Source organism: Patagioenas fasciata, chromosome 3 (genome assembly GCF_037038585.1).
Source record: "Patagioenas fasciata isolate bPatFas1 chromosome 3, bPatFas1.hap1, whole genome shotgun sequence".
Lineage (NCBI taxonomy): Eukaryota > Metazoa > Chordata > Aves > Columbiformes > Columbidae > Patagioenas > Patagioenas fasciata.
This window is the reverse complement of record NC_092522.1, coordinates 24,481,508-24,509,311: the sequence shown is the minus strand read 5'-3', so window position 1 is coordinate 24,509,311 and position 27,804 is coordinate 24,481,508. Positions and strand designations below refer to the sequence as shown.

The following is a 27,804-nucleotide window of genomic DNA, read 5'->3' as shown; positions in this document are numbered from 1 at the left end:
CCATACAACAATTCTCAGGCCTGAGATGGCCCCTTGAGACCTTAGGTCTTGTTCCTTATAACCAGCATACTAGGAGGGCCAGGAGCTTGGTGATGGGCACACTTAGAGCTATTATCAGTAGGCAATTTGAGCTGCATGACTTAAAAAAGCTCCGCAGGACAGGTAGACTTGAGCATACACCTTTTTGCCTTCTCCTGCAGAGAGATATGCTCTAGGTCACCATTCATGCTGTCCTAACTGGTCCTCCTCAGCCACAGCATCAGCTGCAATGATGTAAATCTACAACAGCACATGACCCAGGTAACTTGGATTGTACCTGGATGTCTACCCAAGATAAAGACTTTCAGAAGAAAGTCTTTATCTTGTTAAGAGTCACCCAGTCTACCCTACTGTGGAAAAGATCATGGAGGAGGACAGACAGGCTGAAATAGATGTAAAGCACAAAAGCTCTGCTAACTTTTCCAGGGTTGTACTCAGTGCTATGAGCAGACAAACATCCTTAATGTGTGAATTCAGGATGCCAATAAGCCAGGGTGCTTGGCACCACACAGATGGCACCTCAGAAATGTGCTCACTGAGAACCATTTGTATATGCAGACACTTAGGCACTAGGGAAAACCTTTCTAGTTTTGAACCATCCTGCACAAAATATATTAGCAAAAGTCAGCCATTCCCATCTGCTCCAGCCTGTGGTGGTTAATGATCTTCATCCAGTGGAATCCATACAACATTTAATTGGTTTTCTCCAGGTAAGATATTGGGACTTACAATACTGGTTGGAAATTTTTATATTTGTTTTTTTCCCCTCACATCACAGAAATTAGAGATGACACTGTAGGTTTTTTCCTACATTACATTTTTAGAGACAGAAGCAACACTGGAAGAATCAGGAAAAAAAAAAAAAACCAAAAAAATTTTTAAAAATTATTGAACCAGAACAATAGCATGGTAGATAATGAATCAAAACAATTTTCACATGGAATGGAAAAATAGTTAAAAAAAGAAGAAAGTGACTACTGAGCACTCATGATAGGCTGTAATCAGAAACACTTGTCTGGAATTGCCAGGCACCCTGAGCCTGCGCCCATTCACAATTTGTAAGAGAAGGCTCTCAATGAGACTGCTGCTAAATTATTGCCTCTAGTTTAACACTGCTTTCCTGTTAAAGTGGGACAAAAACTGGGCCTAAATTTATCTGAATCTTCCCATATTATGTGGGTCAGGAAGAAATAAGAGAAGTATTCGAATCATCTTGCAAAATCCAAATCTTACTGAAGTGTAGTGATGAATGTCAAGATGTAGCCTATCACTAATTTTTTCCAGCATTGAAGAACAGGGAATAAAGCCTTTAATCAGGAACAAACTGTACCTGGTAGAGTGAATAACCAATACTAAGCAGAGCTTCCCCCATTTTCTTCTGTCTCCTGCGGTTCTTCTGCATCAAGCCCACCACTATAGTACAGCATGGCTCATTCAAACTGCCTTCATGGTCATCATCTGGTTCGTCCAAACGGATTTTAAACTGGGGATTGGTCCAGTATGTCGCTAAGAATTCCCAAGGTGAGACAAAAAAGGAGGAGATTTTACTGTCATTGTAGTTGAGATGGCTGTCACTAGAATTACAGAGAGCATCTCTTTGGAAGGATGTTTTCACAGCTATGCTGAATATCAGTTGGAGCCGTGACAAATCAAAGCACCAAGGTAGCTCCTGGGGAGTAATGACCAACAGGGAGGAGCTGATATTGTTAATTCCAGTCAGTCATTAATCTCCAGGAAATGTCCTTGGCTGAGGCTGCAATCATTGCAAGAAGACCAAATGCCAGACAGCCTCTCCAGAGGTCTGACCTGAAAATGAATGGGAAACAACACTGCCACCGAACTGTGACACTTTCCTGGCCTACCCAACCCTTTGGAGGATTATTCCAGTCAGTAGCAAAAGCTGTGTATGCAAGAAAAGCAGACAGAGAAAAAAAAAAAAAACAACCAAGAATACAGCCATGAATTAACTGCTTAGTGGGTTGGTAATCCCTGACAAGGAAATAACTGTGAATTAGATCTTTGTTTAGACTGCCAAGCTTTTGCTTACTGTTTAAACCTCGCAGAAAGAGCTGCACCTCCAAGCCCTTCCCACCAAAGCCTCCTCCAGGTCACAAGCATTATTTTTTTAATTGTTTTGTTTGGTATTTCACAAAATGCCCACTTGGCTGGGTCTTCACCTTGGTAGTTCTGGCAGCCCCCAGCAGTCGAACCCCGTCTCCACTGTCCATTAAATAGGGTCAGATCCCATTTATTGACCTCGTTGCTTGTCAGTGTGTCGGGAGTCAAGTTGCAGATCTCAAGGCGGGTGAACTGCCTTTGAAAATCTGAAAATGCCATCCTGGCATACAGAAAGACCAGGGTTAGTCCATCAGCCTGCAACAGTTGAGGCAACTGCAAATGGATGTCTCTTCCCACAGGGCAGCAAATGACGGTTCTAAAGAGCTGCCCAAAGCCCCATTTTATTGAACTCTGAAACTTGGAACTGAGTTTTGGGAAAGAAAATTTCCAACTCCCTGAACAAGCTGTCTCCTGGCAATGGTTATTCTCAATGGCTGTTACACAATATGGGCTCAGACATACCATTTTCTGTCATCCCCAGCTGTGGGCAATCCCTCATGGACTATGTTCCATAAGTAAATTCACTAAAACTGGTGGAACAAAATGTGCAAGGAGATATCATTCAACAAGAGGAAGAGCTGGCCCTTATGAAAGCATCACTCTGTAGAAAAACAGTCTCTGCTTGGTGCCTTGCTGTAATTCTGTCCTTGATGTTTGTTTTTACTATTCCTAGTAGGTTTGCATGACTGATAGGCCTTGATCACTTCATGCTGCAAGCAGAGGTCTGTTCTCATTTCTCAGTGCCTTATGGTCCTCATAGTTGATTGCACTGGAAGATGGTGGTCATTTATCTTTCCAGACCAGGTCAGAGTGACGTGGGTTCAGTACTGATCCATATAATCAGCTAACTGGGATGGGCTTTCCATTAGGTCTGGGTAAACAGTCTCTTCCCAAGCTGGTAATCTAAACTTTTTCATTAGTATGTAGCATTTAGGTAAAAAAACAAACCTCAAAATGTAGAGCAGCTGAGGTTCATTCTTGCTACCTCATTAACTTTATTACCATCTGGTCTCTATATTTTGGATAAGCACTGAGTCATGCAAGCTCTAATAAAAGGTAATATTTGAATGGGAGATAAACAAGAGGCTAACAATGCATGCATGTCACTAGTAACCCTCTTGTTGCTGGCAGTTTCTCTCCATCCAGCTGAAAGGACTGCTTAAAGACAAAACATGCACAGAAAATCTCCAAAAGGTTAAGCTAAATGAACAATTCTCACCAAAACTCTCCATCATCTACTTGCTTATCCAGAGCCTGTTTTTGCTTGGGATCCACATAATTCCATTCAGGAGCACTGCAGACAAAGCACAAAAGCAAGCTGTTCAGTTGTTGCATTTTATTCTACAACGAGATTAGAGAGCTGGGCTCCCTCTTCAGTTACAGCTGATAAAGGAGTTATGTATTTCTCCAACAACTAGACCTCCCAATGGCAATACACCTGACTATATGGGGCTGGAATTAGACAGCAACCATATTTGCAACAAGTAAGCCCTAAACTGGATCATCGCTGCAAGGTGCCAGAATGTCCAAATACTGCAGACTGGCTGGATTAGGCAACATGCAGCCTGAAAGTCAAGCAGAGCTTCTCCACTCTAAGATCTATTGGGATGCCTCATAGTGTCCCTGGGGAAATGATATAAGCTCCACTGTTAGGGTCATGGGAGAACAAGAAAGCAAAAAGGTGCAAATAGAAAATGTACTGCAGAAAACAGCATTGCTCCTTTCTCATTCTATGTTAATGTGCAGCAAGCTGGATTCTGCTCTGGTCTGCTCTCATGTGATGGTGCAGCTCTGCATCTGTCCCATGGTAAAACAGGTGCAAGAAAATCAGATGGCATGTGTGTGTGCCTGAGGCACCTTATCTCGGGGCTGAGCAAAGCAGCTCTGATAAAGGTAATAATAATTCTAATGTTTATTTTCTATTATTAAGTCTTATACAACATCAGCATTGGTATTCCAGTCAATGAGGACAGGAAACTGAAATCTCAAAGTATTGTGTGAAAAAACATCATGGCCCAAATGTGAAAGTAAAATTTATGCCATTCTAAATATAAAAATAAAAGAGGTGTTGTCACTGTCATTCTCATGAGATTCCAAGACAGTTGAAGCCCAGATGATTTCTGATAGATATTCAAACTTCTGGGCCCCTAGCTTAGTCAATGTCCCCATTTTTTTCAAGATTCTGGAGTAGAAACCAAATACTGTTCTGATTCAAAGCACAGCAACTTTATAATTGAAGCAGTGGCAAAACGGTTTAGCTCTGCTGTATTTCCCAGGAATGGGATTGGTATGCGTAACCTACTGAGGTCCTGGCACCATCAGTAGGATCAGTCTGAGAAAAGCTGCCTGGCAAAATAATGTGGATATGACTTGTTTTGGGCTGCTCACAGTTAAAACGTGTGCTGTTCTCTCTCATTAGAAGGCTCTGCCTGAGCCTGGGAAGCATGTCCGCTGGGCAGAGTGGATCAATATCTAACCTTGCTAATAAATGAATAGTGTTTTATTCCAACTGATTTAGTATCTCTCCTAAATGTGCTTTGTGATTGGATTAACTTGCACAGTCCCCATTTGATTATTAAAAGACACCCAAATACACTGAAGAGAGAGAAGAAGCAGCGTATAAAAACCTACTTATCACTCCAAGCTCCAGTCCATTCCACTTCACCCCAGGGATTTCTAAGCCTCACTAGTTTCTCTGACCGTCCTCGGTAATATACCTAAAAGATCCACAACAAACGGAGCCTGAGCACTTCCATTATCCAAATCATCACGGGGCAATTGCTTTTCATACAGGATAAAACATGATTTGTACTTGAGAGATGCAGTCCATTACAATTTGCGATAGTTAAAAGACACCTAGATGCCTTCCACCCTTATTTTACGTTTTCTTCTACCACCAAGCGAGCCATTAGTGCAGCACTTACCATTTCATGTAACGACAGCAACCTGCAAGGTAAAACATCAGCTACAAAACAGCAGAATATCTACATCCTCAAAAGCAGGAGATGTTGCACAACACAGCAAGGTTGGAAAGAGGTTATTCAGCACAGACACCTCTGTAATGACTCCCGTTTCAGAGAAGCAGGGGTATCTAGGGCTCACTGTTAAGGTAAACCTAATGGAGGAGTTCATGAAAGAGCCTTTTACTCCTTTCTCATTAGTGCTGATGGCAAAGCAGATGTTCCCACGTCATGCAGTACAAATACATGGGGCTGCCTCCTCTCCTGTTTCTCCTTTCCATACCCTTCATTTCAGTAACAGTTTGGTCCACCTTCACATTTTGTATTCCAGTCTGTTGGTACAACACAAGTTGCAGACCGCACAGTATGCTCTATGTAACTACCAGTACAAAGCTTCTGACCTGGCTAAGTACTACAGACACTTTTTTTTTTCTGTAAAAGGGTGCATAAGGCAGCAATATTTTTACCTGGTCAGTCAGAGAGAGACATCAGAAAGTTAAAGGTACTGCAGTATTGCAGCCCCAAGCTGTTTTGTGTGATGGGCTTGGAGAGACTGGCTTACCTCTTCTGCTCCAGTGATAGAGTAAGCGTGTCCCTTTACCAGCTTCAGACTTGTGATTGCTTCTATGTCAGCTGCACTAGTTGTCTGAGACAACAAAAGTATACACATTTAGGACTATATATTGTGTATGAACACAGCTTTCATGAGCTAATCAATATGGGGGAAGATATCCAAAGTGGTATGCACAATGAATATCAACATTCGTGATGCAAAGTATATTAAATAGAGATGACAGGCATGGCAAAAGTCCATCTCCATAGTTACATGCCCCCAAATATGCAGTCCTAGCACAGCAGAGGTTTAAGAATGCACAATGAGATCTAAATCAAAACCCAATTCCCAGCTCAGGTAACAGATCCGGCCAAAACATGTACAAATATAATCTGTAACTTGAAAGAATTTGTACTACTGGTGTAAATAATCTTTAGGATTGAAAACCAAAAGCCAGAATCAGACTACAGGCTACAACAAAGTATCATGTCAAAGAGTTTGCCTCTGGCAGCTACATCTCTGGACCTGAAATGACACAGAATTTGAATGAGAAAAAATACTCAGAAAATGAAAATGTAGTTCAGGAAGACCAGTCTCCAGCTCATGACTCAAAGTATTATCACAGGCTGTCTTGTAAAAATGGAGGTATGACAGGAGTTGGTTATTTAGAACCTCATCCAAGGGTTTTTATAACTGAAATCAATAAAAGTCTCCCATTAATTGTACTATGCTTTTAATTCAGACCTTCCTACCTATGTCTAACACTGGTCTGAACTTTTGCTATAATATGGCCTGGAGCCCTGAGAGAAGGAATGAGGAGTATAAAGCAGCAACAGCCTCTTACATCAATGGAACAGCCAAGAAGTGACCCAGCTCTCAGAGCCTTCTGAATGGTTTGGTACAGGTTCGAAGGAGCCCTCCGCAGCTCATAAGATTCAGAGATGCCTCCAGTAAAATCCTCAAAGCCCTCCATAGTGGACCCTCCTGTGAGAGCTTCGTAAGAGCCATTCAACCTGTGGGAGACATGAAGGTTATATAAGGGGCCATCTTCACCTGTAAGCAATGGCACTGCAGAAAGAAGGGTTTCTAATTCAGTATCTCTCAGTCCATGTGATCATCAAGTGTGATCTGGGACACCAGAAGTAAAGCCCCTTGAAACAGACAGTTGGCAACACCCTTCGTGGACCTATGGGAAACCAAATAATGGGTGGAATAGAAGCTGAATTTGAGTAATGTGCATTGTGTCTAACGACATCCGCTTGGGCAGACAGCTTCTGCACACCCAGGAGCACTTCGTCCTGCTTAGCCACCGTACTTGGCATAGGCCTTTTCCAGCAACGCGCTCCAGAATTCATCGCCTTCCTCTGAGTGCACGAAGAGCAGCTTCCCGTTCTTGGTGGGCAGCCTGTCATCCACCACGACGTCCACCCACTCCCCATACTGCCAGAACTGAAGAAGAAAGAAAAGAAGATGAGAGCTGGTGTGCACATAATAGCTCTACACTATCATCTTCCTACACCTTCACCTGTCATCAGTTCTCCTTGGATAAGCCACTGTAAGGTTTCACTCCCATGTTGGACTCCTCTCCCTTGTAACAGAACCAAACTTTTCTCATCTCTGTGAAGCACTGACCAGGCTTCTTAATGCCTTAATAAAGTTTTGCTAAGAAGTAATATTAAAAACAACTTCTTGGACATAACCTGTGGAATGCTGTCTGTTCTCCATGAAGAGTTTACATGGTGGAGAGTCCAAAAAGATAGGTAGAACATTCTTAAATTTTTTCTTGTCTACTCTTTTAAGGTCAAATCCTTTGGGGAAAAATAATAATAATAATAATTAAAAAATTAAAAAGACCCTATAAAAATGGCGCAAGGAGAGGTCATCCAAAGGGGAAGCACTCAACAGTGTTAATCCCTTCTGAAAACACTGGAAAATGTGTGAAATGTTACTAATACTATTTTTTGCCTAAGCACTTGAAACATTTCATCTAGAATTTGATGCAGTCCTGAAAGGAAAGAAGATAGTTTACACAATACACCCTCTGCTGAGATGAGCTGGTGCAAGGGATAAGTATGTGCTCTATAATATCTCTCCTCACCAAAACACCTCTTTTAGCTTTGCAGGATCAATCCACCTTGCTCAAACCTGAGCCAAAACTCTAGTGAAAGCAGTCCCAGTGTGCTGGGTCTGCAGGCATGGAAATCCAGGCAAAGACACGGAGAGGGAAGGGAAGGGAAGGGAAGGGAAGGGAAGGGAAGGGAAGGGAAGGGAAGGGAAGGGAAGGGAAGGGAAGGGAAGGGAAGGGAAGGGAAGGGAAGGGAAGGGAAGGGAAGGGAAGGGAAGGGAAGGGAAGGGAAGGGAAGGGAAGGGAAGGGAAGGAGGAAGAGCCGCATCAGCCTGAATTCACTTTTCACATTCAGCAGCAACAGAGCTTTGCTTGAGTCGTGCAGTGTGATGGTCTGGCTCAGTTTACAAAGCCTGTATAATTCTCCAGAGCCCTACCAGCTGTGAGACAGCAGAACCTAGCCAGTGAACAGGTGTCATTTAATATTATTTAACTCTGTTCTTCTTTTCTTCCTCTCTTTTCCTCCACCAATTTCACTTACACACTGTAATTCTTGAATATTTACCCTGTGCCAAAGATACACACAAAAAAGCTGCTTTTAGCTAAACACTACAATTTTCCTCTTTCATTCTCAACATCCTAATCATATAGGTACCTGGAAATGAAAGATTCCAGCATAGTCCTTCTGGAAACTCTGAGCCTCAGGAACAACACGGTGCAGAATATCTGGATTCAAAGTGAGAGATGCAATGGCAGCTAGGAGCCAGCAATCACCTAAAAAAAACATGTGTTACAAGGCAGAAAAGTACATTAACAAATAGCGTTTTGCCCAGCTAATCCTTACACCACTATGTCATGCTCTCACCTATAATAAATACAAGCATTAAGTGCTTTGCAAGGTCCTGCTAGCCTCAGTATTGGTTCAGCGATTCATTCTTGTTTTGTTATTTATCTCTGTGCTCATTTTCTACCCAGCCAGACCACACAGGTATCTTGGAAAATCTGAGGCTGATCATGGTGGTGATTTCAATGGTCTAGTTTGGACTTTGCGATTTTGATTTTTGAAAGCTGTGAAACCAGGCTGCTTTATCCAAGCTTGTTAACACCCTCAGGAGACCAAGAACATAGTCAGAGAGAGAAGGCATTTAGGCCATGTGGGTTGCAAAGCCTGGGTGGGTAGTGCAGAGTTAATGACCTGTGGTACTTTAACTAGAACAAATCCACCACTCCCAGGAGAGGCAAGGGCTTAGAAGATGCTCAGAAGAGAGCAAAACCTCTCAGTTGATAGAAGGGCATTGGGACGTCCATCCCTGTCTTTTGGAGAAGATTTGATTGGCAGCAGGAACATCTGAGTGGCTATTGCTTCTTAGACCTTTCTTTGCAGGTCTGAATTTGAACCAGCACTTAGGGCTATTCCTACAGATTTGCCCATGAGTCTAATGGAAGCTGAAGTCTCCTGGGAACTCTGCAAACAGGTGAGTCCTTTCTCTGGCACGCTCCTCATCCTGGAAAGGACAGGCATGCCCAGTCCTCGCTGGAGGCTGGGTGTCTCACAGCTCAAGCTGTCTGCTGGGTTGGTTACCTGCTTGTTGTGGACTGGAGGCTGGATAAGTAGAAGCCTCTATTACACTAAAGGTGCTGCCCCTGGGAAACACAGTGACTCATGGGTTTCTTACAGTATTTGCATACTGCAAACAGTAAGAAGAACTTTTGTGGTTATGTGTTATTTCTGAGGTGTGCAGAAATTCAAGGAAGACAAAGCTGCTCTGAAGGTGGTAACATTTTCCTGGGTTCCTGTGGTTTACCTGTGCCAAGACGTGTTTCTCTGTGCAGGTGCATATTCTGCAGAAGAAATTGGTATAACAACTCTTGGTTCAGTGGAAATAAGCTAACCGAGAAACTGAGGAAAAAGTTTAACCTGTAGAATAATTCAATATCTTAGAGTAGCGGTTAACCCTTTATATTGATTTGGGCTTTCTGTTTTAGTGCCATGATGAATATAATTATAAAGGTGAGATAGTGGGACTTGCTTGGTGCTATGTGTTCTCTTCTGCCTGTAGCCCACTGGGAGGTACCCAGGTGCCTCCTGTGAACAGAGCAAGAAACAGCTTGTCAAACAGTAATTTGAGAAACACCTATAAAGAAGTGGCCCTGGTGTGATGATCTGTAACTACCTGAGCTGGCTGATCTGATATAGCTCCAAAAGTGTGATCCACCCAGTGTGCCAACTCAGATGTTTCTAATGAGGAAGGAAAACCTCGAATTACAATAGTATGTGAGGTACTGCTTAAGCCTTCCTTCAGGATTGTGTTATGTCAACCTGACTGCTGAGTTCAGGAAAAAGCATTCAAGCTGGAAGAGAGTTGAAAACAGCTGGATTATCTGCTTCTCCCTATCTGGTTAATATTCAAGAACTGCTTCTTCCAAGCTCAAGATCAGAGCATCCCAACACATAGGAAGTCAAGGAAGGGAGCCAGGAGACCTGTGTGGTTAAACAGGGAGCTGCTGGGTAAGCTCAAGTGGAAGAGGAGAGTTTATAGATCATGGAAGGAGGGGCTGGCCACTTGGGGAGAATATAAGGCTGTTGTCAGAGGGTGTAGGGAGGCAACTGGGAAAGCGAAGGCCTCCTTAGAATTAAACCTGGCGAGAGGGGTCAAGGACAACAGAAAGAGCTTCTTCAAATACATGGCAGATAAAACTAACACTAGAGGCAATGTAGGCCCATTGATGAATGAGGTGGGTGCCCTGGTGACAGAAGATACAGGAAAGGCAGAGTTATTGACTTCATTAATGTTCATAAATATATAAAGGGTGAGTGTCAGGAGGATGGAGCCAGGTTCTTCTCATTGACAACCAATGACAGGACAAGGGGTACAAACTGGAACACAGGAGGTTCCACTTAAATTTGAGAAGAAACTTCTTCACAGTGAGGGTGCCCAGGGCGGTTGTGGAGTCTCCTTCTCTGGAGACATTTAAAACTTGCCTGGACGCCTTCCTGTGTAACCTCATCTGGGCGTTCCTGCTCCAACAGGGGGATTGGACTGGATGATCTTTTGAGGCCATTTCAAATCACTGGCATTCCGTGATTTACCTGCATTTCTTATGAGAAGATGTTAAAAAAAACTTGTCCTGCTCATCCCACACAAGTGAAACTTGAAGAGGAAGTGTAAGGCAAGTTAAATGCTACTTTGCAGAAAAGCTGTTTGAGCAAAGAGTCCTTACTTGAAAAGTAATATTTCCCTCACAGAAGAGACAGTAAATTAAAATAAAAGGGTTGTGAGATGCTCAGACTGGAAATAGGAAAATGTTGCTGCTGTGCATATAGAAAGTAGAGTCCAAAAGCCTTAGTCTCTAGAACAACTATGAGCAAAAACCTTCTCAAGCTCATGTTCAACTTAGCTCTTTTACAAATTATTTTGCATTCTGTGGAAGAGGGCTCAACTTACTAGCCTAGAAAGTTCCTCCCAGCCCTAGGTATCTATGTATAAAATAAGCAAAATTGGAAGTGCACAAGGCCGGGGAAAAAAGGCTTTGAGAACCCTCTGTTCCAAGAAAATGTAGATGCAGGAAAAAACAAGATCACTCAGGCCTGCTTTGTATCTATTTTTTGAGGCTTTCCTTGGTACAGGTGTATGCCTTATGATGTTATAACTTCTGCTTTTGCTTGGAGAGATAGAAATCATGGTGATAAGCTCTTCAGAGGAGGAAGTTGAAAAGCCTTGTGAAGTTGGAACTGAAGCCCTTATTTTTTTTTTCAGCTACCCCGGATTTTCTTGCTTCCCTGGCTGTTCCTGGCGTGCTATGAAGCACAGAAGACTATTTCTGAAAAGGTGGGGGCCCTGGTATTCCTGGTGTATCCCTCTGCCCCTGGTGAAACCAAGGAAGGTCTGTAGCAGTGTGGAGTTGGTGCTTTCCCAACGTGCAACATTTGGAATGATCTCCCCTTCTTGGTCTAGGCCAGATTTTATAGCCAGTGAAGAGGAAGCTACTCTGGGCTTTGCTGAGGATGGTGTATGTCTGATGCACAATTAGGCAGAAGAATCAGTGAAATAAGAGGGGTTGCCTTAAATATGTTATTTACTTCTCTGACTCAGAACCAAACAATTTAAGAATCTCATCCCCTCGAGATGCCAAATGCAGCGTGAAATCCTTTACAGTTATCTTATAGTATGAATTAACTTCTAAGCATCTGGGAGAGTGAGTGGCACATCTGCCTCCCGCAAACACACCATGCAATCTGACTTCTCGGGGAAGCATCAGGGGCAACTCTGCTTAAAGCATGTCTGCAAATAATTGTATTGCAAGAATCACAGTGGTGAACCTGGCCTTAAAAGTAGCTATGCCTGCCTTGAGCAATGCAGAGTCCTGTCTCTAGACCTTACTTGGGAGCCTAATATCTTTGTCTAAGCTTGTTGCTGAACAAATATTAAACGCGCCCTCCGAAAGGAAGCAGCTGAGAATTGGCTGCTGTGCAGTAACTTTATAAAAAGGAAGGTTCATGTGAGGTGCCTAGGTGCAGATGGTTTGGGGTCATCTTTGTATAAAAGCGACAAGTTACATTCAGGCTCCTGTGATAATGGTTTTAAGATCTCTCAGCAGAGGGCCATGAAGTTGGTGAGGGTTTTGAAGGGGAAGTTGTATGAGGAGCAGTTCAGCCTGGAGGAGACTGAGGGGAGACCTCATGGTGGCTACAGCTTCCTCACAAAGGGAGGAGGAGGAGCAGGTGCTGATCTCTTCTCTCTGGGTCTGATGGGACCTAAGGGAATGGCAGGAAGATGTGCCAGGGGAGGTTTAGGTTGGACATTAGGAAGAGGTTCTTCACCCAGAGGGTGCTGGAGCACTGGAACAGGCTCCCCAGGGAGGTGTCACGGCCCCAAGCCTGACAGTGTTCAAGAAGAGACTGGACAACACCCTCAGACACATGGTGTGAACTGTGGGGTTGTCATATTCAGAGAAAGGAGTGGGACATGATGATCCTTGTGGGTCACTTCCAACTCAGGGCATTCTGTGATTCTAAAACAAGTTATAGAGGATGTAGGAATCTGTCCATACCAAGGAGCTTCCAGGATAGAGCACAGGTTGCCCCTTGTCTTCTTGTACACCACAATGGGATCCTGGCCTATTAATAAGGTTTCTCAGCCCTACTGAATAATATATTACTAATTCTAAAAAAGTACAAGTTGATAGTACATGTTCCTTTTTTCATAGTTCAACATCATTTTGCCAGCATCAAATTTCAGAGTTTTGTTAGTGGTTGTGCCTACAGTGTAGTGTGACAACACAAGCTCCCTAGAAAGGTATCTTGTATAGGACCACTAAAAGTTGTCCTCATTCAGCTGCAGGTTATATGTCATCTTTCAAACTGTGAGGAAACGATTTGATTCTCATCCTAAAAATGAATTCTTAGAGGAAGAGAAAATGAGGCTGATTGGCCATTTAATTAAATATTTAATAAGAATGCACTCCCAAACAATAATAATCAGAAAAATTACAATATAAAAAAAAGGTTTTCTGCTCACTATGTGTATTTGAAGTTGCAGCCCTTTGACTTATAAAAATAAATAGTCTTCTCAGCATTGGCCCTGCAAGGCTAAATCACCTACGGGCACTTAGACTGCTTTCTACTCAGCTTCCTATTTCATGAACAAAAGTTTCAGACAAGTGCCAAATACAGTGTTTACCACTGCTGCTGAATGTGCTAAAAAGAAGCCAGCATGATTCCTGGATCTGAAGTAATTTGTAATGTTGGTAAAGTCCAATTACTTTTCAGTCATGGTCTTGGGGTTTGTTTGGTTTGAGTATTTTTTGTGTGTTTGGTTTTTAATTGGAAATAAACAATTCTGACCCTGAATTTGTGGTAGAAATGGTAAACATGAAACCTAGCTGTGCCTAGCTCTGTGTGTGTCTGTATGTATATATTTATCTATACATGATATTGGAGAATTACTTTGACTGTTACTGTGCTTGAAATAAAATCACTCTCTGCTCACAGATGTACTGAGATGGCTCACGCTTTTAGTGCCATGCAGGCACCTCCTGGTTTACAGAGATAATCAAACTGCGGCAGATATTACTGAATCTTTGGTGACCTGGGAGCTGAGTGACTCCTCTGTATTGATGATGTTTACCCAAGTGTGCTGCACTTGCCGAGGCCATAAAATAAATGAGAAATTTGATTAGTTTCAGTTGTTACATAGTGCTCAGTTTCTGTTTAGCTGCCATCAAAGTGTCTAGACACAAAGCACCTAAACTCTTCATTGACCTGCTGATGGTGACTTTAAGCCAAAAATCCAAGTGTCCAATTCCAAGATCTGTCTGGACAGTTCAGCGGCATTTCTGTGCTGACTGTACTTTGGCTTGTTGCTATTCCAGCAATGCCTGGTGTTCAGAAGGGATCTCAAGACAATGCTCTGGCTCTTGCCTCCTGGTTTGTCAAGCAGATTTGACTTTCAGCTTTAGTCTCTGCTGGAAGCCCTTTTCAGAGCTCATAGGACCTGGGGCATTCTACTAGACATCAAGGAAGCATTGACCTGCTAGCTTCATAATTTCTGGCAGTGCAGACTGTTCCTGCTTTGAGATTTCTAAAGAAGGCATCCTAAAGTTTTCTGTGGAAATGAATTAAGCTCTGCAGCTCTGTACAGAAACTCAGAGGAGCACTCAGCAAAGGAACAAGCTTTCTTCTCTTTGGAATCTCAGAGTTGTCAGCTAATGTATTTTTTGAGATCTAGGAGATCTATCTTTTAGAACAAGGATCTCAAACGCCCCATGGGACTGAACATCAGAAAGGCCATGTATTAACATCTATAGCAAAATAAGTTAATAGTATTAAGTACTCTCCTGCCTACAGGAGCTCCAAAGGTTCCTTCAACAGGTATCAGATCCATCTCAGAGCTGTCAGGCTTTGGTTTGTTCTCCAACCTGCCCATAACTTCTGCAAAGCAGCCCAGAAGACAAGACACATACAAAGTCCACATGGGGTGGACTTTTCAGCTGGTGTGAACTGGTGCATCTGCGCTGGCTTCAGGGGACTTCTCCAGCTGACAGCCCAGGCCAAGGGAGCTGCAGTGCCTGGAGCTCCCTCTGAGCCTTCAGAACAAAAACTGCCCCATGAATATAGATGGTGTGGCTCTGGAAAGCTAATATTAAACTGAGAGGGTCTGAGTGTGTTTCATATTATTTAAATTAAATTTATGCCACTTGCTTAAGAGCTTCTGCAAACAATTCTGCGGTTAACATTCAGATAGCTGCAAGAAAACTTCATTAAAGTCACCTTTAATAGCTAAGGCTGTGTGACTGCATTTCAAGTTGTTACTAGGCTATCAAAAAGATATGGTTCAAAGAACATTTAAAATATTTCAAGTCTTTCAAGTTCCCATCAAACTTCCCAAGCTGATATTCATCTAGCTTATGCTGTTGTCAAAGAAATAAGTTAAATGGAGTGAGACTAACTCTGGGTTTTCTTGTTCCTTTTGTTCATATAAACCCAGACCTGCAGTGTTATTTTTAAATGAAAAGAAACATGTCAGAGCAGATTATTAAAAATAGGCTCTATTTCCCTAAAGGACTTGTTAACAGGTCACATACGTGGCTTATGTAAATATGTATTCAGGATCTGTTTCAGTAGAAGTGTTTTACATGAGGTCTTTAGTAACAAGGACTTTGATATTCAAGGTATTGGATCAAATACCAAAAGAGTATAGTATGCCTCAGAGATGTAAAGCAAATACCTGAATGCTAGAAGGGAAGTCCTCTGTCTATATTCTTATTTGTTTTCGTGAAGGGTCAGTGTGTGTAGAAGCGATTGTAAGCAGACTTGCAGGAACAAATTCGATTATCTTTGATTATTTTTTCTCTCTCTTTTTTTTTTAATTGATTTTTATTTTAGGCAGAGAGAAAATGAAGCTTCTAACAAAAGCAGAATCAGATTTTGGGGCTTTTTTCCTAGGTTGAGGGGTAGCTTTCAGAACTAGCGCTTGGGGTACTGCCCACCAAAGGCTGGCTTGGGAAAGCCCAGAGCCAGACACCATCCTCAGATACACAGGAGGTTTTTGGGTCCAGTTCTGTTGCTACCACTATTTGATGGATTTTGGCAACCCTCCCTACTGAAAGCCCATCTAGCACAAAAGACTGGGAGTCCCCAGAGACACTCAGGAGGTGACAGAAATAAAGAAGGGCTCAGGGTATTTGCATTCAGTTTCTAGACTTAACACAAATAATGCATTGGCCTCTTCTAGTTTGAGAGCAGGTAATAATCTTCAGTTCTTTAGCTTGTAAACTGTCAAGGAAAATGAGGTTTCACTTCAGGCGTACAATCTTTATTTTTTTTTATGCTGCTATAGAAACTTCCCAAATTGGAGGTGACAAGAAATGTTGCTTTTATTGCTTATCTGAAACATTCTCCTAAAATACAGTAAGTGATTTCCCCATACTCTGTTCCAGCATCCACTGAATAAATATCCTGGAGCAAGTATATGATTGGGCATCTTATTTTTAGCATTTGGAGCACAGGCCCACACACCAGGGAATTTTTTAGCAATTGCTTTAATGGTGCTGTGTTTACAGGACCGGCATTGGTATTATTTATTGCCAATGACTTTCAGAAATTGTTTGAATCTCATTTGCACAATGAATGGGCTAGAAGACCAGGAAGGTCAGGAGTACTGCGGTAAGCAGCTCAGGAGGGAAAAAGGCTGATTTCTCTGCGTCTAATCTATCAAATTCTCATTACTAGAGTTTCAGCCTTCTTACGGTTATGTGTAGTCAGGAGAGGTTGCTGCTGCTGTCTTCTGGAGCTGGATCTTATCCACAAGGCAGGCAGGGAAGGCAGCTCCTGCAGCAGCTGTTCGAAGGGGGAATAAAGGCCCCTTGCAGTTCCCTTCTGTCCACTCACATAGGAGCTCGGCTTAGACAGCAGCAAATATTGGAGAAAAACGGGCAAGGAAGTTTTTCTATGACGGATGTCCAGGAGAGGATGAGTGCTGTCTGAGATACATCTCATCAGCATCAGGCCCCAGTTCGAGGAGCTGAGCAGCTCTGCATTTTTTGGCTGTGTTTGCAGAGCGTTGCTGGTGCCTGGGCGCTCCTGTACCTGCTCGCAGCTTTATACCAAACGCTGTGCAAGCAGGAGGAGCATGAAGGGCTCAGGACAATTTGCTTGTTGTGGATGGTATTGTGAAGTTTATGTGCTTTGTTCATTTTTTACAATGTACTTATTTCTGACTCATGCCTGCATGGGACATCCTGATTGGCATGAAATGGCATTACACAGCCTCAGCCCCTGTACTGAACCAGTTCCTCCTCTGCTCCTTGGTTGTCATGTATTTGTTTGGTGTGAAACTGAGGCTGAAACTTGCTCTACCTCCCAAATAAAAATCCTTAATGACCAGGCTACCAGATGAAACCTCCCTGCTGACCCTTGTCCCCTGAGTCTTCGGAGCTGCTCTTGCTGGCATGGTTGTGAAGCCCACTCTCTTGCATCAGAGCAAGTGCTTTCATTATTAGGTTGGTGTCCAGCTCTCATTTTAAGCAGTGAAAAGCAAGTAAGTCAGCCTTCTGATCCACAAAGGAATAATTAGCTTCCTACCTCTAGGAGGCAGTTTGGTTTGGCATAGCTGTTACAAGCCCTTGTATACCCTGTCTCAGGCAGCAATGCTGGTCCATGAGTCCCTTTCCTGGGTATCATCTGCCTCTCTCCTACTATGTCTGGGAGATAGCCAATAAAATTGTCTGTGTATGAGGAATTTTTAAATGAAGCTTCATTTTTTTTTCTTCTAAAACAAAATTCAGAAGCACTGTACATACCCAGCTCTCCTTGGCAGACATCTGTTCGAGTAGCTCCTCCAATTATAAACTGAGGGTTGGCACATAACTCCTGAAAAGACACATTTTCAAAGTATGCATTACCATTTCTGCTCTGAAAAGTTCCCATTTCTTGTTTCAGTGCTCAAAAAATATTAAACACTTTCAACATATAAAAAATGTTATATCCTTTGTCTTCTCTCTGATTAACATGGTGTTAGAAAAATGTTGCCTTATTCAATCGTTGAGTCTGTAGGGGGTTTTGAGGCAAATCCTAAAGCCCTTGTCAGAATTTCTTGCTGCTGTGGGGAGAGAGGTGAAAATTCAACCTCAGCATTTGCATTTTATGTTATTTTGCTGTGGTTTTGGCTCAAGCAGTGCAAATGAGTTTGTGACCATCACTGCTGGCTCTGGCACTGGAGCTGTACTGAGTTTCCACTGCCACCGGTGTGGAGGATGTTCCCCCACCTCGACTCCACTTCCTGGGAGGCCAGTCATACAAATGCTTTTACTAGTGACTCTCGACTTTCTTCCTAGGCCTTTGGGGCCAGCCAAGTAGGTTATGGCAATGACTGTCCCTCCTATCCCAACTCTGAGCCTTCCAACAATTCATGCCCTATATTGGGAAGTTAGTAGTCTCTCTAGAGACAAAAGCCATCCTTTTGTCCCAAGCATTTTCCATGAGCTTCTGGGTGGCAGCAAGGGGCAGTTTATAGGAAACCTGACCTAGCGAGCATGGTTGAGGAAGCCTTGAGCAGTTACTAGCTCTCCCAGAGAGCAGCAGTTGTCAGCTTTGAGCATCCCATGGAGACAGGGACAACCCAGGACTTCTTGTGTGTGTGATGATGAACCAGTTTGTGAACCTCGTCTCGCAACAGGTGTGATCTCAGCTACATCCTTTTTGTTTCTGTGGTTATCCAGATTCACAGCTGTCTCGGTGGGTAGGAGTCAGGAGTAGGTTACCTACCTACACAGAAGAGGTTTTGTGTTGGTTTTTCTCTCCTCTCTCCGAAAGGGTGCACCTGGTGTCAGTCAGCTGCATATGACTCATTACTCACCAAGACACCTGTCCTTTCTGAGCCACTGCCAAGTGCCACATATACCTTTCACCCTTTCACATAACTGCATTTCCACCTTCTTTCTTTCTATAAACCCACTGTTCAAATTGGAAGATAATTCCGTGACGGCAGAGTGTCTAACACCCACTGTCTGAAAACCAGCAGTCACAGCCTGGGGGGGTGACCTTAGCAGTGGATATTTATTTTGCAGGGGGTACTTCTCCAGCAGGTCTCCTCCAGGTTTCCCACTGGGTCCTGCTGCCTGTTTTGGCTGCAGGCAGAAAAGTGAACAGTGACCCCATCAGCTTGCAATCGTGGACACAGTTTGCAGATGGAAACCTGCTGACCAACTCAAAAAGTCCAAGAAATGAGCAGGGCTGTAACCTCTGACAGGAGTCATCTGTGATGCAGAAAAATAGGTCAGATCCAGGTCCCTCCACAGGAGAGCAAAACGGAGGGTTTGTGTCACCTTGCAGCAGAGGTTGGGCTCTGCTCCATGCACAGGGACAAGCCAGTGGGTCCTGGTACCATGTTGCTCTTGCACAAGGAGCCCAAGTCTAATATAATGAGTTTTCAAAGACTGATCTTCTAGGGTAGGCAAAGCCTACATCCACAGTACTTCTTGCTGAAACATCCAGGTGACAGAGCAAGGTGCTGGTGGACAAATGGGGTTGCCAGGGTAGGAACTTGGAGCTATTAAACCTGCGAGTTTCTTCTCACTTTTCAAGTGAAAAAAATAATAAAAATCAGAGCCTTGAAATTTTCCCTTGTTCTCCTTGCCCCCATCAGAGGAAGGTAAGTCGTTCAGAAGTTTTTCCTTCCTTCCATTTTTCAGTTTTTCTTGATGTTGCAAGGAGGGGCAAAATGACAAAGGAGGAGCAAAGCAGGGACAGAAACAAATGACTGAGCAATGAAAGTGCAGAAAAATCACTGAAGCCCTGATTTTGTGGCTTAAAAAAAATAGGCACCTAATCTTTCCTGATGAAAATTACTTTTTTTAAAATGAAAGGCCATTTATAGGATACATGCATTCAGATAATAACGGTCCCAGTCAGTTGCTCTTTAACTGTTATATGTAACTTGAAGTGAGGCAGAGGATTTTATTTAGGTATTTGCCTGATTTCTTAGCGTGTACAGTGGCAAGACCCTGGTGTGGGCACCATTACGACTGGTGGTTGATCACTCCTGGGATGTCCTACAGTCTGTCTGGATACATGTGTGGCTTTGGCATCCATCTCTGGATTGTACCCTGAACTTACAACTCCATGGAGGTGGGACAGAGAGGGAGGAAGCAGGTTCCCATTAAGCAGTTATAGGATTCCTTGCTTTGTAAGGGATTAGAAGGTTAGAAGGTGTTGATTTTTTTTCCCCACCTCCCTTTCAACCTTGCTTCTGCTAACCATGGAGGTAAAGCAAGACAGAAGAAAAATACAAAACATACAGTAATAGTGGATATTCAGGCTCACCACTGCTTTAGCACAGATGTGCAGGTGGACTTTGACTAGATCTGGACCCAGTAAAACAGGCAGTTAAAGGCACTCTTACCGTGGGGCGCTTCCAGACTACCCCCTGGGTTTTGAAGGAGTATGGTCCAAGGTCCTGGTAGCCCAGGGCAGAAGGACAGGCTGGGAACTCCTCATCCTTGAAGAGGGCACCAGCCCGCAGGCACTGCTGCTTCAGGGTTTCATAGTCCTGCTTCAAATACTTGATGGCATTCCTGTTGGATCCAAGCCCATCCGCGGCCGCTCGCTCTTGGCACAGCCTCGCTGCGGCCCTGGACATGCCTGCCCACCCTCCCGGCGCGCCACAAGGCTCTGTCTGTGCCTCCTGGGCAAGAGGAGGTGAATACTGGCAGGTAGGAGGTTCAGGTGGAGCCAGGGCTGCCCTAAGGGCTCCAACAGCCCTGGAGGGAGGAGGCACTACAAGTGCAAATATGTACCCAAGATGCACCCAAGAGAGGGGGCAGGGAGCTGGTGGGGGCCACAGCCGGTGGGGCTGTGACTGTGGGCACTGCCTCTTCCTACTCCCACATTATTTGCTTTTTTGCTGCCTCTTTTTAAAATACACCTTTAATGAGGACCAAGGGGAGACTGTTTTTGCAGACACGCCTGTTTACACATGGAAAGTAATTGTGTGTGTATATGTGTGTGTGTATGTGTTCAGTGTGCTGAAAGTCAGGCTTGAGGACCATCGCTTAAAAAACCCCAGAAGACAGTTTAAAACTCCTTTCTTTCCTTCTGAGATGGGGCTCTATTCTGTTGGAGGGTTGCCCAGCCACAAATACAGGAGCTGGATATCTATTGCTACAGCTTACATGGCTATGGAGGTGTCATTGAGTTTTAAAGTCAGGAAAAGCTGAGAAGTTGAACCTGCTTCTGGCTTAAGTGATCTTTCTAAACAACAAAACAAAAAAAAACCTCTTTGGTACTCTCAAAGCAGTATGATTTATTTTATGAGTTAATTTATTAGCAATAAGAGGCATGAATCTGACAGATCGAGAGATGGCTACTGGGCCACATGACCTGCAGAGGGCAAGGCTACAACCGAAGAGCACGACCTAGGCCAAAACTTGAAAATGATGATACCAGATAGGAGGCATGCTGGTAACCCCTGTTTCCCATCTCCAGTGTGACCTTGGGCAAAAGTCACTGTACCTTCCCCATCTATAAAAACAGGATCTTACCTAGTGAGAAGCTAGCCATCATATTTACCGTCTTTTGGTGGTGCTTCCTGCATATAAAATGTTTACAAGCAAAAAAAAGACAGAGCAAGGTTTGGCTGCAGAAGGCTTCTTGGACCTTAAAAATAGTGGTTCCTGCTCTTGTAGTAGAAAAGTTCCAAGTTTCTACCCTGGCAACCCCCTTTTGTACTGACACAGGGGTATACAACTCCCTGGCAAGGTGGCTGCAAACTTCTGTAGATTCAAGAGCTGAAGCAGGAGTAATTTTCCACGGAGCACAGCTGCTCTCTGCTGTCTTCCTATTTAATGGCCAGGTTTTCCCAGGAAAGCCCACTGTGTGTCCAGCTAAGAGCTGGGTGAATAATAACTTTGTTTGCCAGAGAGTATGTTTGGTGACTACCCCTTGGTAGGTTTAGACAGAAGGTGTGGGGAAAAGAGAATTTTTAAGGACTGAAACCTGTTGAGATAAGGAGTCCAAACAGAGACTAGCCAGGTTGCTTGTCTGCAAATATTTGAAGAGCATGAATGCAAAAGGGGAAACAAATTGAGTTGTTCGGTTCCAGGTGAGCACAGATAGAGAAGGCTGGGCTGTGGAAATGGTTATCTAAAAATTAAATTACTACTGTTAAAACTGAGTAAAGGACAAGGATGGCCAGAATTTTGTCTCTGTTACATTTCAGTACTTCTGGGTGCATCTGTGTACTTAAGCAGAACAGAGAGTGTAAAAATAAAGGGTTGAGGGGAGAGTTTTTTCTTTCCGGGATGGATTTTTTTTTTTCCTGACAAATAGACTCATTCAGAGATACCCACTTTCTCTGCTCGTGAGACAGAATACTGGTTACTTTCGCTTTCTGCACCAGCCTCTTACACTGAAATTTCCTCTGTCCCTATGGCCCAGAGGCACACCCATTTTGCTTGCATGCTGTAAGCTTTGGCAAACTTGTTTATGGAAATTCACGGTGCTCCAACATTTTGGAAATGCCTTTTTCATCAGGAGTCTTTTGTTTCACATGTACTTTTTTGAACATATACTTGATATGCTCTGCGCTCTGTAACTACATTTACCGCTGGCCATGAGTGTGCACATAAGGGGTGAACCCTTATGCATCACCAGCATGTGATCATTATATTATTATTCCAGTAAAATGTGCTATATGATTTTTTCTGTCCTGTATCTCACATTTGGGAAGAGGCTGAGGACAACCATTTTCTCTGATGGAGGCTTAGATCAGGTAACTACCCAGTGTGTCCACCACTAACCTCTGCTCCCAGTGACCTGTGGAACAGCACTTCAAATCCATTTCCAAGCTCGATTAGAGGCAGAATTATTTATTTTGTGTAGAAAGCACTACACAAGCACCATCTAGAGGATATATAAAAAAGGAAAATATGATAACTGTATAGTTGTCTACAGCAAGAACTGACAGTTATTTTTGTCTGGCTCTCCCTGCTTTCTCCCTGCTTTACTTCACCTCTTCCCCTTTCTTCTTGATAGCGAGAGGGTGAGAGAAGCTAGCAGATAGAACAGGATAAACCAGGAAAAAGCATCATCTTGGTTTCAAAGAGGAATCTGCAAATTCCATAAAATCAAAACTGTTCTGTATCTGTGGAAATCTTAAGAAGAAAATAACTGCCAATTATCTAACAGTGCTAGACACATTTTTGCTGTAGTGCATTAGAGGGAAATGAAATGGCTCTCCTGTACTGCAGTGCTTTGCTAATGAGAATTAAAGCTGCTTAGTTGTATTGTAGACCCTACAGCATGAAAAGGGATTAGCTTGACTTAGAGAGCTTGCCTTCTCCTGTTTGAGATGTATGAGCTCCTACCCACAGGCAGACTAGTGCAAGCTATGAAAGGTCCTAAGTGTTTGTCTACAAGATTATTATTTTAGAGGTTGTGATATTTTATCTGAGTATTTTCTACAAGCTGCAGCCTAGTGGTTCCCTATAGGGAAATGCATCTGAAATTAGCCACAATTCTGTTCATTCTTCTGTAAAAGCCAGAAAATTGTTGGCGCTTGAGGAGGAAGAAGATGATGTGCTGCAGCCGGAATGCCTGCACCTCAGGTGTGAAGCCCTGCGACACATCCAGGCTGATCCGGGGTGACGCTTCAGCACCGGGAGTGGCTGGAATGGGTACATTTCGCAAGATGACCCAGGTCTTGCTGCCACCTCTCACCATGTTGGCTGGGGCTGCAGCCAGTCTTGTGCTGATGGGGAAAGCTCAGTCTCTCTCCAAATCCCAGCTCCAGAGGGGAAAGCAATTCCCTTCGTTGTGAAACATCACTGCTGCTGCAAGCCTCCTCCTCTGGGAAGCCATCTTCATACTGGTGGGGACAGGGCAGCTCCTGGGGATGAGAGCAGGAGCCCAGCAGGTTCATTGACCCGTCTCCCCCTTCCTGGCCATTTGCTCCCCACAGTTCCCCCAATATCTGTGTATAGTGGAGAGCAGATGAGCAAGAGGGGGAGGGATGCGATGAGATAGAGCATCACTGAGCCACTCACAGCTGCTGAGTGTGGGCATAGGGAAGAAGAAGCCCATCCTGTCTGGGACTCCAGGCTGTGACTGGCAGCTGGATGCTCCTTATCAGCAACCAGCATGAGCTGCTGCAGCAACAGCTGAAACCACTTTACTCGCAAAATGTGAGAGTTAGTGACTTTTTTGAAGACATACAAGTGTGCAGAGAGCTTATGAAAACGTTGAATTTATTTCTAAAGCTGTCTAGTTTTAGGGGGAGACTAGTGGGTAACTGTTCTTGAGGCTGCTATTTTACCCAGGAGCATTACACTGGTCTCACAGTCAAGTGGACATCGCCCCTTTCTTTGAAGAAAATGGTCATATTGTGGGAGTATGTAGAAGATCAAGGGATGGGCTCATGTAGTGGTTTAAATAAATTCCTTCCCTCTAACTCTTGACTTGTATCCACACCTGCTGCTGGGCTGGAAGTGGCTGACTTCTCAGTTTACATGGCCACAGAGGACTTTGTGGGTAGGCTGTTCAGATGGCTGCTGGTACAACCAACTTCCCATATATTAGGAGAAATTCTGTATTACACCAACATGTCTTTGTCTATCATCAAACCACCTGGGACAGTACAGCCCCTACATGTTTGGGACCAGTCTAACAGGCCATGGTGGCAAATATACCTGTTCTCTGCATTGCCCAAGGTACCTCTTACACCACCTACCTGAATGCTTGCTAGCTCAATTTCCTTTTCGCTTTGCTCCCTTGCTCTTCTGCTTTGGCTCTATCTCAATCCCCATCCCACCGCGAAGACTCTAAGAAAACTCTGGTGAGACTGACTGCACAGCACAGCCATATAATGTGCTTGTACACACTCAATCTTCTTGATCATTGTCCAAGCAGAGGCTGTCGGCGCACTGCACCTACTGGAAAGTGGCTAGAGGAGTTCACGAACCAAAACTGGCTTTGTGGGCCAGTGAAAACGACTGCTTTAAACTAACACTGATTTCCTTTTACCAGGACTATTGAAAAATCAGAGAAGTCTGATCTGTGGCAGCTGTACAGATTTGAACCACTGTGTGGAGCCAAACAAACACCTTTTGAGCAGCTCCAGAGTTCCTGGATCTGTCATGTTAGGATGCAACATGGTTTACTGAGAGTTACACTCCCAGGTGGTGAGGTGCTGTTGTCTCTTAGTCTCCTGTTTCAGCCGATGGCCTTCTTGCCTGTGAAATAATTCAGGAGTTCTTAATTAATTGAAACAGCCAAGAAAAATCATCCTCCGGTGTCACACTGTGTCCTGATGGAGTTTCAGGACAGCCTTGCTGGAGACCTTTGCTAATGGCTTACCAGTAATTGAGTGCACACAGCATGTACCGGTTCTGTTCAGAGAGCACTTATGGCACGGAACATTACTTGATCCACTTCCAGTTCTCCATGTGTGACTGATTTCCCACATGCCTGAATATTCAGCTAAAAATGCCATTCTTCTCTTCACTAAGAGAGCCCTCTGACCTGCAAGGAAGAACCAACACCTTCAAAGCAGAGTGAGGTTGGTCTGCACCTGGTCAGGTTTGGACAACCTCACAGGCAGCATCAGGACTGCTCCCTTGCATGGCCATTATCTACGCAGATGTGGCTGGCTGATGTGGCTCATAACAACCTCATATCTAACTTCAAGACGATTTTGGGGGCCTCCTTTTCTATACTGTGAATTGAATGGGCAGTGCTTACCTTGTTTCCCACATAGTTGTTTACGTAGGACCTGTGTTGAGTATAAGCAGAAGAATCATAAGTGGTTTAAGTCCAAAATCACTAAGCCAATGGACAGTGTTTCCTGGCACACTGAGGCACCATATAGCAGCAATGAAGAAAAACCTCTGATTTGTAATTTTCAAGTAAAACGTCCCACAACATCTCAGCAAACAGCACAGTCGTGTATTTTCTGGTTCTTTAGACATTTTTCAAACAATAATGTTCATTGTAGTTGGATAGGATGGCTCCAAACAACTGTGTAGTACATCCAGGGCTTGATTTATGACCCACAAAAGGAGGTGCCTCTCCTCCCGAAGCAGTGGGACAGCCAAGCGCAGGCGATGGGTGCAGCACTATGGGCTGTTGGTCTCTGCACCACCGCCCCGGGAATGCTGCCTGGCGCCCAGCACGTCCTGAGTCAGACCTAAAATACGAAACAAATGGTTTGAATTCTCCCTTGGAGGGATGCCGTAGTAGGCGGATGCCAGCAGCAGCATTTCAGCCATCCTCAGCAGCAGCACATTGCCAAAACAGAGACGCTCCTTTTCCTGCACTGCATGGTGGGGGTGCGTGTTTGGGGGGAAACTTGCTGTGTGCAGTTTGAGCTGCACAAGGGGGCTGTGGATGGATTCACACCAGCGGTGACAGCAACATGTACTTTGGTTACCACGAGCAAATCAAGCTGTAAATTATTTCTATTGCATATAACATTCAAAATTGTAACAGGATGACAACACAGGGTACATATTCATCTTCGAGCCATAATAGTATTTTCCCTTGGACTTTTTTTCTAAGTTTACAGATTTGGACATGGAGGTTCTTAGGCACGGGGTTTAGTGGTAGAGTTAGGTTATGGTTGGACTCGGTGATCTCGAGAGTCTCTTTCAACCAGAAGGATTCTATGATTCTATTCCATGAATTCTGGTGTTCAGGCAGGAAACACTGATATTTTTTTTTTAATTGATGAATACATGTGGCAAAATGGGAGCTAGGACTGGCACAGATGCAGAGCCCATGAGATGCCCAGCTGCGAGGGAGACGTGCTTCCCTGTGGGTCCACGGCGAACAGAGGTGGACACTTCGGGGGAGGGGGAATCTTCATCCGTGACGCGGAGTGGGTGCGGGTGACTCGCGATGCAAAGGGACTGGAGTAAACCGGGGGCTGGCGCCGGGCTGAGCGCTGGCTGCATCCGTGACACCGTGGGGGGAGGATGTCGGGCGGGGCCGGGGCGGGGCGGCGGCAGCAGCGGGGCGATGGCGGGGATGGCGGCGGCGGTGGCGAAGGAGCGGGCGGCGGCGCTGGGCGCCGGTCTGCACGAACACGCCGTCCCGTACCTGGGCCAGGACTTCGGGGCACTGCGGCAGGAATGCCTGCAGGAGGGGCGGCTCTTCCAGGACCCCTCGTTCCCCGCCGGCCCCACCGCCCTTGGCTACCGAGAGCTGGGGCCCAGCTCCTACAAGACGCAGGGCGTCGTCTGGCGCAGACCCACGGTAGGGCGGCAGCGGCGAGGGTTGCGGGTCCCGGTTGCATCGTTACGCGGCACCACTGCGCTTTTTCACTCGGCTTTTCTCTTCCCCGCCCCGCCCCATAAATTGGGGTTGATTTAATTCTGCGGGAGTGTGCGTGTGATGTTTGCGCTCTCCCTTCTCGGCTCACCCGGAGGGGCGTTTCTCCGGCCGCCGCCCGGCACCGGGTCGGGGCGCAGGCGCCCCCGGGCTCAGACCCGGGGGCGCAGCCTGGCCGGGCAGCACCCCAGGCGGCTGCAAAATCGCGGTTCGCCCGTTTTGTAAGGCTGCGGCCTCTCAGAGTTTTGGGGATGTCCCATCGCCTGAGGTCCGGTGCTCCGCCTGGACAACTAACAGCACAAAAGCCGTTCACATCTCGGGCCTGAATTCTCCCTGGGGTCAAACTGCTTACTTTGAGTAGCACTTGGAGCTGTCGCTTCGGGTAACTCTTTCTGTTAGCAGAGAGATGAGCTGACCACGATATGGAGGTTTCCCTCATGAGCCCTCGCTCAGGCTGCACCCGTGGCTGATGAAGCAGCCCTGTCTGGCCACAGGAGCCATCGGGTCAGATGGACTCTGGAGTGCCTGGGCATCTCTGAAAGACCCTGGTGTAGTCAGTGGTGGGGAGGTAATAGTGGAATGATGTGTGCACGTGTTTAAAAATGCAGTGGACCTTGTGGCACATACTGTGAAGTGATATGGCTGCCCACAAACTTTGGTCACCAGCTCCCGTTTTCACCACGCTTAGCATGATATCCTGTGCTCATCCCTGACCTGCTCCATCTCTGTGGGCTTGTCCTGCTGTTGT

General features: G+C 44.8%; 2 protein-coding genes across 3 annotated transcripts in view; one reads left to right on the top strand and one right to left on the bottom strand.

Moving 5' to 3' along the window:
* LOC136099579 (calpain-8) overlaps positions 1-20,373 on the bottom strand; it is a 31,686-nt gene extending 11,313 nt beyond the window's left edge. For both annotated transcript variants that reach the window (XM_065833941.1, XM_071807301.1), the window contains exons 1-10: positions 20,137-20,373; positions 17,537-17,606; positions 8,391-8,509; positions 6,986-7,119; positions 6,515-6,683; positions 5,680-5,763; positions 4,789-4,874; positions 3,377-3,451; positions 2,217-2,377; positions 1,370-1,545 (exon numbers count right to left, since the gene is read on the bottom strand). In XM_065833941.1, coding sequence (XP_065690013.1) covers positions 1,370-1,545; positions 2,217-2,377; positions 3,377-3,451; positions 4,789-4,874; positions 5,680-5,763; positions 6,515-6,683; positions 6,986-7,119; positions 8,391-8,509; positions 17,537-17,606; positions 20,137-20,373 — 1,311 coding nt within the window. The remainder of the gene's footprint in view (positions 1-1,369; positions 1,546-2,216; positions 2,378-3,376; positions 3,452-4,788; positions 4,875-5,679; positions 5,764-6,514; positions 6,684-6,985; positions 7,120-8,390; positions 8,510-17,536; positions 17,607-20,136) is intronic.
* Positions 20,374-26,724: 6,351 nt separating this feature from the next.
* CAPN2 (calpain 2) overlaps positions 26,725-27,804 on the top strand; it is a 30,487-nt gene continuing 29,407 nt past the window's right edge. The window contains exon 1 of the mRNA XM_065834510.2: positions 26,725-26,981. Coding sequence (XP_065690582.1) covers positions 26,745-26,981 — 237 coding nt within the window. The 5' untranslated portion in view covers positions 26,725-26,744. The remainder of the gene's footprint in view (positions 26,982-27,804) is intronic.